The 16,025-nt window shown below is 46.1% G+C and overlaps 1 protein-coding gene across 3 annotated transcripts in view; it reads right to left on the bottom strand.

The window, feature by feature from the left end:
* The window catches only part of osbpl1a (oxysterol binding protein-like 1A), a 209,691-nt gene that overhangs the window by 128,712 nt on the left and 64,954 nt on the right, over positions 1–16,025 (bottom strand). For all 3 annotated transcript variants that reach the window (XM_043687612.2, XM_087986747.1, XM_043687608.2), the window contains exons 14-15: positions 13,277–13,358; positions 6,863–6,969 (exon numbers count right to left, since the gene is read on the bottom strand). In XM_043687612.2, the coding sequence (XP_043543547.2) occupies positions 6,863–6,969; positions 13,277–13,358 (189 nt within the window). The remainder of the gene's footprint in view (positions 1–6,862; positions 6,970–13,276; positions 13,359–16,025) is intronic.

Raw genomic sequence — 16,025 nt, 5'->3', positions numbered from 1 at the left:
GGGAAGACGGTGGGAGGGGGGGGGGGGAAGACGGGGAGGGGGGGAAGACGGGAGGGGGGAAGACGGGGAGGGGGGGGGGAAGACGGGGGAGGGGGGGGAAGACGGGGAGGGGGGGGAAGACGGGGAGGGGGGGGGAAGACGGGGAGGGGGGGGAAGACGGGAGGGGGGGAAGACGGGGGAGGGGGGGAAGACGGGGAGGGGGGAGAGAGAGAGTGTGGGGGGGAGAGAGAGAGTGTGGGGGGGGAAGAGAGAGTGTGGGGGGGAGAGAGAGAGTGTGGGGGGGAGAGAGAGAGTGTGGGGGGGAGAGAGAGTGTGGGGGGGGAGAGAGAGTGGGGGGGGAGAGAGAGAGTGTGGGGGGAGAGAGAGAGTGTGGGGGGGAGAGAGAGAGTGTGGGGGGGGAGAGAGAGAGTGTGGGGGGGAGAGAGAGAGTGTGGGGGGGGAGAGAGAGAGTGTGGGGGGGAGAGAGAGAGTGTGGGGGGGAGAGAGAGAGTGTGGGGGGGAGAGAGAGAGTGTGGGGGGGGAGAGAGAGAGTGTGGGGGGGAGAGAGAGAGTGTGGGGGGGGAGAGAGAGTGTGGGGGGGGAGAGAGAGAGTGTGGGGGGGAGAGAGAGAGTGTGGGGGGAGAGAGAGAGTGTGGGGGGAGAGAGAGAGTGTGGGGGAGAGAGAGTGGGGAGAGAGAGTGTGGGGGGGAGAGAGAGTGTGGGGAGAGAGTGAGGGGGGAGAGTGTGGGGGGGGGAGAGTGAGTGTGAGTGGGGGGGAGAGAGAGTGTGGGGGGAGAGAGAGTGTGGGGGGGAGAGAGAGTGTGGGGGGAGAGAGAGTGTGGGGGGGAGAGAGTGAGAGAGTGTGGGGGGAGAGAGAGAGTGTGGGGGGGAGAGAGAGTGTGGGGGGAGAGTGTGGGGGGGAGAGAGAGTGTGGGGGGGAGAGAGTGTGGGGGGGAGTGTGAGGTGTGGGGGGAGAGAGAGTGTGGGGGGGGAGAGAGAGTGTGGGGGGGAGGAGAGAGAGTGTGGGGGGGAGAGAGAGTGTGGGGGGGAGAGTGTGTGGGGGGGGAGAGAGAGAGTGTGGGGGGGGGGAGAGAGTGTGGGGGGGGGAGAGAGTGTGTGGGGGGGGTGAGTGAGTGTGGGGGGGGTGAGTGTGGGGGGAGAGAGAGTGTGGGGGGGGGGGGGAGTGTGGGGGGGTGAGTGTGGGGGGGTGTGAGTGTGGGGGGGAGTGAGTGTGGAGTGTGTGGGGGGGAGTGAGGTGTGTGGGGGGGGTGAGTGAGTGTGGGGGGGGTGTGGGGTGTTGTGTGGGGGTGTGGTGTGGGGGGGGTGTGTGTGTGGGGGGTGTGTTGGGGTGGAGTTGGGGTGTTGGGGGGGGTTGTTGGGGGGTGGTTGGGGGTGTTGGGTTTGTGGGGGGTTGGGTGTTGGGGGGGTTGGTTGTGGGGGGGTTTGGGTGTTGTGGGGGGGTTTGGTGTGGGGTGGGGTTGTGGGGGGTTGGGTGGGGGGGTTGTGTTGGGGGGTGGGTGGTGGGGTGTGTAGTTGGGGGTTTGTGATTGGAGTGGATGGGATTAGGGTGGAGGATGTAGTGGGGAAGGGATTATTAAAAGGAGAGATAGATAGGATAGGAAAAGAGGGAAGAGAGGAGGATGAGAAATGAAGATAGGGAGAAAGTGAGGTGTATAGAATTAAGATAATGAAAAGAGAAGTGTTAAATATGTGTAATAGAAAAGAAAGAGATAAGGATAATAGAAGGTAAAAGAAGGGATGTAAATAAGAATAGAAAAAGTAAGATAAGGGAAAAAAGAAATGAGAATTAAAAGAAATAAAATAGTGATTAGAATAGTGTGTTTGTGGTAATTTGGGGGTTAGGTATTAAGAATATGTATTTATAGGGAAGATTAAGAGAATATATAGATGTATAGCAGAGATATGATATGAAATATAATGGTTAACTTGTTTATTTTAGATCTGTAAAGAACCAGAAATTGCTGTAAAAACTCAGCAGGTCTGGCAGCATCTGTGAGGGAAAACCAGAGTTAACATTTCAAGTCCAGCAACTTTTTTTTTCAGAACTGACTGTAGCTAGGAAAAAGTGGCGTATGGAGGAGGTGGTGAAGGAATGCACAGATAGGAAAATATGGAGCTCAGAGAGCGACAACAAAATTTAGGCAAAGGGATTGATGTTATTATAACAAAGAGAAGGAAAAAACTGATAATAGGGACCATAAATAGGTGAAAATGGGTTGCCTGTGCTGAAAGCAGAGCAGAGCCCTCAAGTGAATGAGAAAGATGCACTGGCACCAATTTGAAGACATCTCCATGCTTCTCTGGGCAGTATTTATCCCCCAACCAATACTATTACAAGATTGTCTGCTCAGTAACTTTGCTGTGCACAAATTAACGTGTTTCCTAACATTACAAAGCTCAAATGTCTGATTGGTTATATAATAAATAGGTTAGGACAGCACGGTGGCACTGCTGCCTCACAGCGCCAGAGACTCGGGTTCAATTCCCACCTCAGGCAACTGTCTGTGTGGAGTTTGCACATTCTCCCCGTGTCTGCGTGGGTTTCCTCCGGGTGCTCCGGTTTCCTCCCACAGTCCAAAAATGTGCAGGTTAGGTGAATTGGCCATGCTAAATTGCCTGTAGTGTTAGGTGAAGGGGTAAATGTAGGGGAAATGGGTCTGGGTGGGTTGCAAAGGGTCGGTGTGGACTTGTTGGCCGAAGGGCCTGTTTCCACACTCTAAGTAATCTAATCTAATGTCCTTTGTTGTAAAAAGAACTATATAACTGTGAAAAATACTGCAGATGCTCGAAATCTGAAACAAATACAGAGCATGCTGGTGAATCTTAGCAAGTCTGGCAGCATCTGTGGAGACAAAAATAACTTATCAATCTTGAATGGTTGTCTTTCTTTCAAATATTTCCGCAGATCTGACGAGTCTTTTGGACTCAAAATATTAATTCTGTTTCTCTCTCCACAGTTAGTGCCAGACTTTATGAGTTTCTCCAGCGCCATACAAAGGTATAAACTTTCTCATTAACTTGTGGCCCTGAAGTTCAAAACTTTGCAACCTCTAATACATTCAGCTTCCACTTTCATTATTCTCTGACTAAATAACTCCATACAGTCAACATTCAAAGACACTTAGTTATTGGGATCCAAAGAAACGATGGAATATAACCAAACACTATTTTTCCAACAGTTGATGTTGTAATGGTTCACCCGCCACTAAATATTTTCCCAATCACATGTCAATCCAGCTGTTTTATTTTCAAAAACAATATCCACAGCATTAATCTTAAAACCATAAGACTATAAGATATCAGAGCAGAAATTAGGCCATTCAGCCCATCGAGTCTGCTCTGCCATTCAATCACGGCTGATAGGTTTCTCAACCCTATTCTCCTGCTCTCTCCTGCATTCTCTTGATCCCTTTGATACTCAAGAGCCTTTTTTTTAAGATTAGATTAGATTACTTAGTGTGGAAATAGGCCCTTCGGCCCAACAAGTCCACACCGCCCCGCCGAAGCACAACCCACCCATACCCCTACATTTACCCCTTACCTAACACTACGGGCAATTTAGCACGGCCAATTCACCTGACCTACACATCTTTGGACTGTGGGAGGAAACCGGAGCACCCGGAGGAAACCCACGCAGACACGGGGAGAATGTGCAAACTCCACACAGTCAATTGCCTGAGGCGGGGGAATTGAACCCAGGTCTCTGGTGCTGTGAGGCAGCAGTGCTAACCACTGTGCCACCGTGCCGCCCACCGTGCCAACCTATTTATCTCAGTCTTAAATATATTTAATGATCTGGCCTCCACAGACTCCGATGGTAATGAATTACACACATTCACCACTCTCTTATCCCCATTCTAAAATATCTTCTAAGGCTGTACCCTCAGGTCCTAGTCTCTCCTACCAACGGATGCATCTTCCCAACTCCACTGAGTCCAGGTCGGACTGATTAGGGATAGTCAACATGGCGTGGGAAATCACATCTCACAAACTTGATTGAGTTTTTTGAAGTAGTAACAAAGAGGATTGATGAGGGCAGAGCGGTAGATGTGATCCATATGGACCTCAGCAAGGCATTCGACAAGGTTCCCCATGGGAGACTGGTGAGCAAGGTTAGATCTCACGGAATACAGGGAGAACTAGTCGTTTGGATACAGAACTGGCTCAAAGGAGAAGACAGAGGGTGGTGGTGGAGGGTTGTTTTTCAGACTGGAGGCCTGTGACCAGTGGAGTGCCACAAGGATCAGTGCTGGGCCCTCTACTTTTTGTCATTTACATAAATGATTTGGATGTGAGCGTAAGAGGTAGAGTTAGTAAGTTTGCAGATGACACCAAAATTGGAGGCGTAGTGGACAGTAAAGAGGGTTACCTCAGATTACAACAGGATCTTGACCAGATGGGCTAATGGGCTGAGAAGTGGCAGATGGAGTTTAATTCAGATAAATGCGAGGTGCTGCATTTTGGGAAAGCAAATCTTAGCAGCACTTGTACACTTAATAGTAAGGTCCTAGGGAGTGTTGCTGAACAAAGAGACCTTGGAGTGCAGGTTCATAGCTCCCTGAAAGTGGAGTCACATGTAGAATGGATAGTGAAGAAGGCGTTTGGTATGCTTTCCTTTATTGGTCAGAGTATTGAGTACAGGAGTTGGGATGTCATGTTGCGGCTGTACAGGACATTGGTTAGGCCACTGTTGGAATATTGCGTGCAATTCTGGTCTCCTTCCTATCGGAAAGATGTTGTGAAACTTGAAAGGGTTCAGAAAAGATTTACAAGGATGTTGCCAGGGTTGGAGGATCTGAGCTACAGGGAGAGGCTGAACAGGCTGGGGCTGTTTTCCCTGGAGCATTGCAGGCTGAGAGGTGATCTTATAAAGGTTTACAAAATTATGAGGGGCTTGGATAGGGTAAATAGGCAAAAGTATTTTTCCTGGGGTCGGGGAATCCAGACCTAGAGGGCATAGATTTAGGGTGAGAGGGGAAAGATATAAACGAGACTTGAGGAGCACCTTTTTCACACAGAGGGTGGTACGTGTATGGAATGAGCTGCCAGAGGTAGTGTTGGAGGCTGGTACAATTGCAACATTTAAGAGGCATTTGGATGGGTATATGAATAGGAAGGATTTGGAGGGATATGGGCCAGGTGCTGGCAGGTGGGACTAGATTGCGACAGGATATCTGATCGGCATGGATGGGTTGGACCGAAGGGTCTGTTTCCATGCTGTACATCTATTCTCTATGTATCAGATAGAGTTTAGAAGGATGAGGGGGGATCTATCGGGTATAAACCCAGAGTCCTCAAACGTTCCTCATACGGTAAGCTCTTCATTTTTGGGACCATTCTCGTGACCTCCTCTGAACACGCTCCAGAGCCAGTACATCCTTCCTGTGATACGGGGCCCAAAACTGCGCACAATTTTCTGTTAGAAATCTCTACGTATCAACAATAACTTGCAGTTATGTATCATCTTTTGAGACATTAGAACATACATAGGTTGTTCATAGGAGCTTTACTAAAATACAATTCAACATCCAGCCACCCATGTAGACATTGGAGCAAATTATCAAAAGCTTGGTTAAAAAGATAGGTTTTAAGTGGCATATGAGAGAGAAAGAGAGAGAGAGAGATGGGGAGAGGGAGAGGGGGAGACAGTTATGGAGCAAATTCCAGAGCACAGGCCAATCTGGGTGACTAATGCAGTTTGGGGAAGAAAATCTGTAATCCTTACCTGGTCTGGCCTCCATGTGACACCAGACACACAACCCTCAAATATCTGAGCAACTCGCTCAGTTAAAAGACAGTGAAGGATGGACAACAAGACAAGACCATCAGATACATGGGAACACCACTCCCTGCACCTTCCCCTCTGAGCTATTCACCATCTTGACGTGGAAATATATTGCTGTTCCTTCAGTATCACTGGGTCAAAATGTCTCTCTAAAGGCATTGTGGGTCTAACTATAGCACATTGACCGCAACAGTTCAAGAAAGTAGCTCACCATCACCTTTAACGGTAATTAGGGCTGGACAACATATGTCGGCCTTGCCAGTGACGCCTACCTACATTCAAAAGAATAAAAGAAAGGGAAGATTTGGCTAAGGTCAATCAGCTATGAGTCGAAGAGTATGGTGCTGGAAAAGCACAGCCAGTCAGGCAGCATCTAAGGAGCAGGAGTGTCAACGTTTCGAGCATAAGCTCTTCATCAGGAATGAGGGGTAGCCCAAGGGGACTGAGAGATAAATAGGAGGGAGTTGGGGCGGGGGAAGAGGATGGTAGTTAGGAACACAATAGATAGATGAAGGTAAGGGTGAAGGTGATAGGTCAGAGAGGAGGGTGGAACGGATAGGTGGGAAGGAAAATGGACAGGAAGGACAGTGCTGAGTTGAAAGGTTGGATCTGGGATAAGGTGGGGGGAGGGGAAATGAGGAAACTGGTGAAATCCACATTGATATCATGTGGTTGGAGGGTCCCAAGGCAGAAGATGAGGCATTTTTCCTCCAGGTGTCGGGTAGTTAGAGTTTGGCCCAAGACTTGCATGTCCATCTGCAGTCCTCATTTTCTCTTAGTCAATCTGCCATGATCTCACTGAATCATGAGTCAGGCTCAATGGGTCATATAGTGTCATCTGCTCCTATTTCAAATGTTCTAGAACTCCTATGACTTCAGAGAAGACATTTCCTCGAATTCCTTTCAGCTGAAAAGGAAGATGGTTGTAGGCCTATGGAAAAGCAAAGTTGGAGTCGTACAGATCCTTCAAAGAACCAACACAGGCACAGCAGGCCGAGTGGCTGCCTCTTACACGCTATAGCGTATTCTTTAGCCATTCATCACAGACATATTAGATACAATATGAACAATACAAACCGCTTCTTGCTTTGAGATGAAAAGAACACAATTGCTGAGTGTAATACATGCAGTTCTGGATAACTCGGTTACATCTTTCACCTTCTGTAATAGTCGGGGAGGTAATCCTGCAGCAAAACATCAAATGAAGAATTAATCAATGAGTGCTGACATCCAGCTTAACTGTAGCTAGGCTTAAAATGCAACAATTTGCAAGCTTGATGCACATATGACAACTTGTTTTCTAGGCCCCTATTTCTGAAGCCCAATGTCCTATTTCTGAAGCCCATATGTCTTTTTAGCTCAATCTGTGGCCATAAGTACCCAGCTCCCTCTGTTAGTGCACCCCATATTTTATATTGTGTTCATCCTACCAAAATAAATCATTTCACACCCCTCTGCATTAAATTTCATCAGCCACTTGTCAACCCATTCCACCACCTTGTCTATGTTCTTTTGAATTTGCACATTATCGTCCTCACTGCTTGCAGTGTTTCCTCATTTAACATTCATAAATTCTGAAATTGTGCCCTCTACACCAAGGTCTAGAGTGTCATATCAGGACGAACAACTGATCCTGCATCCTTATCCCTGGAGAACCAGGGATCCAATCTCTCTTGCTTATCAATTTTCTGAACCACCCCCTCTTTCTCCATGGCCTAAGCAGTATTTTCTTTTCAATAAAGACAAATGCAAAGCATGCATTTAATACCCCAGTCATGCCCTACATTCCCTTTATTGGTCCCTAATCAACTTCACTGCTTATAATTGCACCCTTTTACTGTTTAGAGGTCTATAGATGACTTCTGGATTGTCTTTTAAGCTGACTACCATTTTGATAGTTTGCTTTCAGAATTCAATTACATAAAAGAGCATTCAGAGGACAATTAGCAGGATGCTGTCAGGGCTGGAGTGTCTGACGTTTCAGGAAAGGTTGGGGTTGTTTTTATTGGAGCAGTGAAGGTTGACAGGGGACCTGACTGAGATGTCTAATTTTATAAGGAGCATGGATAAGGTGGTTGGGAAGGCACTTTCACTATTGCTAGAGGAGTCAATAACCAGAGGACATAAGTTCAAGGTAAAAGATAAAGGCGGAGGAGGAGAGTGGAGCAGTAAGTTTTCATCCAGAGGTGAAGGAGTCTGAAATTCACGTAACATTTAAGCAGCATTTAGATATTCATTTTGCATTGCCATATTCCCAGGTCCAAGGTCCAAGTGATGGAAAATGGTCTTTGTTGATCAGGATAAACAGAAATGCTGAAAGGCCTCCTTCTGTCCTCTACATAGCAACGAGTTTACAATTCCATTTTGCACCTTCTCTTCGCAGCCTGATTCTCAAGTTTATTATCCACATTATCAACTGTTATAACCGCACTTTTCCAAATCATTTGGAATCGGAACAGACCAGACAGGGAGAAAACATTTCTGTTGGCAGAGGGTAGAGATCCAGAGAATATTTTTATGCCTGTACAGAATGAGCTGCCAGAGGTGGTGGTGGAGGCTGGTACAATTACAACATTTAACAGGCATCTAGATGGGTAAATGAATAGGAAGGGTTCAGAGGGATATGGAATCAAACGCTGGCAAACAGGAGTAGATTAATTTTGGATATCTGGTCAGATGGATGAGTTGGACCAAAGGGTCCATTTCCGTGCTGTACAACTGGACGCCTCTAACAAGGATTTAAGGTGATTAGTAAATGTGAACATGGAATTTGGAACATGCTATTGGAGATTGTAATAGAGGCAGGTTCAATTGTATCTAGAAGATGCGCTAGGCAGATCCTGATTATGAAGTGGGGACACTCTTATGAGGAGAGGTTGAGTAGGTTAGGCGTGGTAAAAACAATGACTGCAGATGCTGGAAACCAGATTCTGGATCAGTGGTGCTGGAAGAGCACAGCAGTTCAGGCAGCATCCGAGGAGCAGTAAAATCGACGTTTTGGGCAAAAGCCCTTAATCAGGAATAAAGGCAGAGAGCCTGGAGCGTGGAGAGATAAGCTAGAGGAGGGTGGGGAGAAAGTAGCATAGAATACAATAGGTGAGTGGGGGAGGGGATGATGGGGATGAAGGTCTGGGGGGGAGGGGGGGGGGGGGGGGGGGGGAGAGAAGGGTGGAGTGGATAGGTGGATAGGTCAGAGACCTCGAAGTGAAGGAGCCATTGGGAAGTAGTGACCATAATACAATAAGCTTCAATCTGCAATTTGAGAGGGAGAGGGTACAGTCGGAAGTGACAGTACTTCTGTTGAATAAAGGGAACTATGGAGCTATGAGGGAGGAGCTGGCCAAAGTTCAATGGTGCAATACTTTAGCAGGGATGACCGTGGAGGAACAATGGCGGATATTTCTGTGTATAATGCAGAAGTTGCAGGATCAGTTCATTCCTAAAAGGAAGAAAGATCCCAGGAGGAGGCATGGGCGGCCGTGGCTGATGAGGGAAGTAAAGAAACATATAAAGTTAAAAGAGAAAAAGTATAACATAGCTAAGATAAGTGGGAAAACTGAGGACTGGGAAGCTTTTAAAGAGCAACAGAGGATTACTAAGAAGGAAATACGCAGAGGAAAAATGAGGTACAAAGGTAAACTGGCCAAGAATATTAAGGAGGATAGTAAAAGTTTTTTTAGGTATGTGCAAGGCAAAAAAATGGTTAGGACAAAAATTGGGCCCTTGAAGACAGAAACAGGGGAATATATTACTAGGAACAAAGAAATGGCAGAGGAATTAAATGGGTACTTCAGATCTGTGTTCACTTGGAAAGACACAAGCAATCTCCCTGAGGTAACAGTGGCTGAAGGACCTGAACTTAAGGAAATTTATATTTGCCAGGATTTGGTGTTGGAGAAGCTGTTAGGTCTGAAGGTTGATAAGTCTCCGGGGCCTGATGGTCTGCATCCCAGGGTACTGAAGGAGGTGGTGATTATTTTCCAGAGTTCAATAGATTCGGGGTCGGTTCCTGAGGATTGGAGGGTGGCTAATGTTATACCACTTTTTAAGAAAGGTGGGCGAGAGAAAGCAGGTAATTATAGACCAGTTAGTCTGACCTCAGTGGTGGGAAAGATGCTGGAGTCTATTATAAAGGATGAAATTACTGCACATCTGGATAGTAGTAACAGGATAGGACAGAGTCAGCATGGATTTATGGAGGGGAAATCATGCTTGACTAATCTTCTTGAATTTTTTGAGGATATAACTATGAAGTTGGAGGATGGAAATCCAGTAGATGTAGTGTACCTGGACTTTCAGAAAGCTTTTGATAAAGTCCCACATAGGAGGTTAGTGAGTAAAATTAGGGTGCATGGTATTGGGGGCAAAGTACTAGATTGGATTGAAAAATGGTTGGCTAATAGGAAACAAAGGGTAGTGATAAACGGCTCCATTTCGGAATGGCAGGCAGTGACCAGTGGGGTACCGCAGGGATCCGTGCTGGGAGCACAGCTTTTTACAATATATGTTAATGATATAGAAGATGGTATCAGCAATAACATTAGCAAATTTGCTGATGATACAAAGCTGGGTGGCAGGGTGAAAAGTGATGAGGATGTTAGGAGATTACAGGGTGACCTGGACGTTAGGTGAGTGGGCAGATGCATGGCAGATGCAGTTTAATGTGGATAAATGTATGGTTATCCACTTTGGTAGCAAGAACAGGAAGGCAGACTACTACCTCAATGGAATCAATTTATGTAAAGGGGCAGTACAGAGAGATCTGGGTGTTCTTGTACACCAGTCAATGAAGGTAAGCATGCAGGTACAGCAGGTAGTGAAGAAGGCTAATAGCATGCTGGCCTTCATAACAAGAGGAATTGAGTATAGAAGCAAAGAGGTGCTTCTGCAGCTGTACAGGGCCCTGGTGAGACCACACCTGGAGTACTGTGTGCAGTTCTGGTCTCCAAATTTGAGAAAAGACATTCTGGCTATTGAGGGAGTGCAGCGTAGGTTCACGAGGTCAATTCCTGGAATGGCAGGATTACCGTACACTGAAAGACTGAAGCGACTGGGCTTGTATACCCTTGAGTTTCGAAGATTGAGAGGGGATCTGATTGAGACGTATAAGATTATGAAAGGATTGGACACTCTGGCAGTAGGAAACATATTTCCACTGATGGGTAAGTGCCGAACCAGAGGACACAGCTTAAAAATACGGGGTAGACCATTTAGGACAGAGCTCAGGAGAAACTTCTTTACAGAGTGGTGGCTGTGTGGAATGCTCTGCCACAGGGGGCAGTGGAGGCCCATTCTCTGGATTCATTTAAGAAGGAGTTGGATAGAGCTCTCAAAGATAGTGGAATCAAGGGTTATGGAGATAAGGCAGGAACAGGATACTGATTAGGAATGATCAGCCATGATTATATTGAATGGCGGTGCAGGCTTGAAGGGCTGAATGGCCTACTCCTGCACCTATTGTCTATTGTCTAAAAGGAGATAGGCAGGTAGGACAAGTCATGGGGACAGTGCTGAGCTGGAAGTTTGGAACTAGGGTGAAGTGGGGGAAGGGGAAATGAGGAAACTATTGAAGTCCACATTGATGCCCTGGGGTTGAAGTGTTCCGATGCGGAAGATGAGGCATTTTAGATTAGATTAGATTACTTACAGTGTGGAAACAGGCCCTTCGGCCCAACAAGTCCACACCGCCGCGCCGAAGCGCAACCCACCCCTACATTTACCCCTTACCTAACACTACGGGCAATTTAGCATGGCCAATTCACCTGACCTGCACATCTTTGGATTGTGGGGGGAAACCGGAGCACCCGGTGGAAACCCACGCAGACACGGGGAGAACGTGCAAACTCCACACAGTCAGTCACCTGAGGCGGGAACTGAACCCGGGTCTCTGGCGCTGTGAGGCAGCAGTGCTAACCAGTGTGCCACCGTGCCACCCACTAGTGGCGTTCTTCCTCCAGGCGTCTGGTGGTGAGGGAGCGGCGGTGAAGGAGGCATCCTCGGATGCTGCCTGAAGTGCTCGGTTAGGAGTGTGCTCATTGGAATATAGAAGAATGAAAGGTAACTTTATTGAAACATACAGGATTCTTAGGGGTCTTGGCAGAGTGGATGTAGAAAGATTGTCTCCCTTGTGGGACAGTCTAGGACCAGATGGCATAATCTCAGAATAAGGGGTTGCACATTTAAGACAGATATGGGGAGGAATTTCTTCTCTCAGAGAGGAGTGAATCTGTGGAATTCTTTACCACAGAGGGCTGTTGAGGCTGGGGCATTAAGTATATTCAAAGCTGAGACAGATAGATTTTTAATCAGGAAGGGGAATCAATGGTTATGGGGAAAAGGCAGGAAAGTGGAATTGATCCGCCATGATCTCATTGAATGTAAACTCAATGGGGCTGAATGGCCTACTTCTGCTTCTACATCTTATATGTAATTAAAAACCCGAGAAGGCCGTTTCTACCAATACTTGAAGGTGGCAGAACAGAATGAGAAGGATGTTTAAAATCATCCTTGATCCTCAGATTTATAAGTAGAGCTGATTGTAAAGAAAGGCAGTAATTTATGTGAAATTGATATTCTTTTCTTTAAACACAGCAAGTTGTGGTGATCTGGAACGCAATGACTGAAAGGATAGTGGAAGCTGCTTCAATGGAAATTTTCATAAAAGGAAACTGAATTAATAAGGAAACGTTTTCAGGGCCATGGGGTAAGAGCAGAATTTTACTTGTGCTGCTTTTTCAAATATCCAGCACAGGCATAATTGGCCGAATGGCCTCGGTCTACTGATTTTTTAAAAATTACTCTTTCACGGGATGCAGACATGTCTGACAAGTTCAGCATTTATTGCCCATCCCAAACTGTCCTTGAACTGAGTGGCTTGCTTGGCCATTTCAGAGGACAATCAACAGCCAACCACATCACAGTGGATCTGAAGTCACAAGTAAACCAGAGCAAGTAAAGCTGACAGTTTACCTTCCTTAAAGGGCATTAGTAAATCAGATGGAATTTTACAACAATTCATGATAGTTTCATGGTCACTATCGCTGAACTTAGCTTTCAATTCCAGATTTATTCATGTAAATTCTGGCCGCCACTATCCCCAGAGTCCAGTGGTACGACCACCACAACATCATCTCCCCATACTAGACTACAAGAACAAGCTGAGATTGGGAAAGAGACAAAAATGAAGCCAAAAACCCATAAGACATATGAGCAGAAGTAGACCATTCAGCCCATCGAGCCTGCCCCGCCATTCAATGAGATCATGGCTAATCCGATAAACCCCTTTTCCCCTCACTGATTAAAAGTCTGTCTATCTCAGCCTTGAAAATAATAAGGCATATGAACAGACACACAATTCAAGAATTTCAAGTTCTTATCCCTTCCCCGCCCAGAACTAAATTCTGTCATTTTTAAATGGTGGTTCTCAAAGCAGAATGAGGTAACTACAAAAGGAAACATTATTTCAGTATGGTCACAAATGCCACCAATTACCTTTTGCAATTCCAGGGCTTTCAATCATGCTTAATAAATTTGAAACTTCCTTCTCAAGCTTCTGCTGGCTGGTTTGTACAGTCTGTTCACCAAAAATGAAAATGTGAATATTCCAAAAGAAGAAAACAGGTTTACACTTTTTAAACGCCTGCTTCAAATCCCCTATTATTCTAAGATATTGGTGAAACCACAGGCATTACTATTCACAGATGATCAGCTTCTAGACCCACCAACTAGTCACTCACCTCCTGAGTCAGATCCAGGAGGGTCCAGGACCCCACTCTGGGGATAACTGCCCTCATGAAATCTGACAAATCAAATCACATGCATCAGTAAAGAAAAATAATTTATGACTTTCATGAATTTCTGATGCCTTACAATAAGTCACAAATTTGAAACTGTAAACATAGGAAGCGTAGCAGCCAATTGACGGGCAGCAAGTTCCTGTAAACACCAATGAGAGAGTGACAAGATCATCTGGCGTAATCAAAACTGACAGATGTATATGGACACCCAGGGAGAAGGTGGGCCCATGGTTTAGCTCCTCTTCTGAAGGAGGACGCTTCTGACAAGACTGCACTCCCCCTGGCATTGTGGGTCAACCCACAGCAAGTGGACTGCAGCGATTCAAGAAGGCAGCTCACCACCACCTTCTCAAGGGCAAATAGGGATGGGCTATCAATGCTGGCCAGCCAGTGATGCCTAAGTCCTACACATGAATTTTTAAAAATGCTGCAGTGAGTGTTGGACAGATAACCTTTTGACTGGGCAATGAGAATACCACCCACCGAGCCACAACTGACTTTAGTTCAGGAACGTAGCCACAACTACACCGGTGACATCTCAGAACTGTTACAGTGTAGGAGGAGATTTGGGCCATAGTGCCAGCACCAGCTCTTCCAATGAGCATCATGACCTATGTCCAGATGTACAACCAGAGGATTATTTTTACAAGGTTATCAGGGATTTGCACTGTTCCGGTGACTCCGGGAAGAAATATCCAGATCTATCAAGTAGAAAAATAAATGGGGGTGTGCACTGCTAATGCAAATGACTTGCAATGATGTCTTTCTACCATGACAGAGTCTACTACACCTCACTGGCTGCCCCCATCAGGGAGCAGGACAATCAGAAAGGCAGTGGGTGAAGGCACTGCCTGATCACTGCACTTGGGCAACAGTTTTCAAATTGATTTCTGGGAGCACTGCTTGCTCAGGTGCTTTAACAGGACATCCGTTGGCAAGTCAGCTCTGTCAGACTGTCATGTCAATCGATTCTGGGGAGCCCACTCTCAGGAGTGTGACTATTCCATAGGGGTCACTGCATTTATTGGCACCTAACAGCAATGACTAAAACACACAGTACCTTCAAATGAGAAGCACTTAAAATTTCCTCCCAAAACAGGGATGAGAATCCAGTCCATTACAAGAGTGAAGGAGGGAGTAGAAATGCTATTGATATATTTTCTTTTATTCATTGGATGAGCACATCACCGGCTAGGCCAGCAATCACTGTCCATCCCTAATTGCCCAGAGAGCAGTTACAAGTTGACCGCATTGCTGTTGGTCTGGAGGCACATGTAAACCAGGCGAGGTCAGAACGGCAGATTTCCTTCCCGAAAGGACATCAGTGACCCAGATGGATTTTTCCAACAATTGGCCATGGATTCATGGTCATCATTGGCCTGTTAAGGTCAGATTTTTTTTTTTTAAAAACTGAATTCAAATTCTACCATCTGTCATGCAGGATTCAAACTTTGGTCCTCAAAACACTACCTGGATGTCTGGATTAATATTTCAGTAATAATACCACTACGCCATCACCTTCTCCATAAATACAGCTAGTTCTGCTATTATGTGACAGTTGCGTTCCTCCACAACCCCCCTCTATAGAAAATTGCATTATAGAAAACTGCTTTAGAAAATCACATTGCACAAGTTCACTATAGAAAATTGCTATACACATTCAGTAGAAAGTTTGCGATATCTCAACAGCATCCACAATTTATCAATGGCATTATAGCCAAGTTGTGCTACTGAAACACGTGTTACACCAGAATGACCTGAGTGTACCTTTTATTACCTTCCCACCATTTAAGGTAACCAGGTGCAAATCACAGAATTGTTACAGTGCAGAAGGTGGACACTTGGCCTTTCTACCTGCATTGGATCTAATGTACAATCTCATATCCTTTTCTCATAATCCTGTACATTGTTTCTATCTAAATAACCATCTAATGGCCCTCTTGACTGCCTCAACTGAATCTGCCTTCACCATGTACAGGCAGTGCATTCTGGACTGGATACCTTTCAATACCTTTCCGTCTTATATGTTTAATCCATTTCCCCTTAAAAATATTTCCAAATTTGTTCGTAGGACATGGGCATCACTGGCTGGGTCAGCATTTATTGCCTGTCTCTAATTGCGCTTGAGACGGTGAAGATAAGCTGCCTTCTTGAACCCATAAGACCATAAGACATAGGAGTGGAAGTAAGGCCATTCGGCCCATCGAGTCCACTCCGCCATTCAATCATGGCTGATGGACATTTCAACTCCACTTACCCGCATTCTCCCTGTAGCCCTTAATTCCTTGTAACATCAAGAATTTATCAATCTCTGCCTTGAAGACATTTAGCGTCCCAGCCTCCACTGCACTCTGCGGCAATGAATTCCACAGGCCCACACTCTCTGGCTGAAGAAATGTCTCCGCATTTCTGTTCTGAATTTACCCCCTCTAATTCTAAGGCTA

This window comes from Chiloscyllium plagiosum, unplaced genomic scaffold (assembly GCF_037043375.1).
Source record: "Chiloscyllium plagiosum isolate Xiang-an unplaced genomic scaffold, Cpla_swu_hap1 HiC_scaffold_4, whole genome shotgun sequence".
In the NCBI taxonomy this organism is placed as follows: Eukaryota; Metazoa; Chordata; class Chondrichthyes; order Orectolobiformes; family Hemiscylliidae; genus Chiloscyllium; species Chiloscyllium plagiosum.
This window is presented reverse-complemented; position numbering and strand designations above follow the sequence as displayed.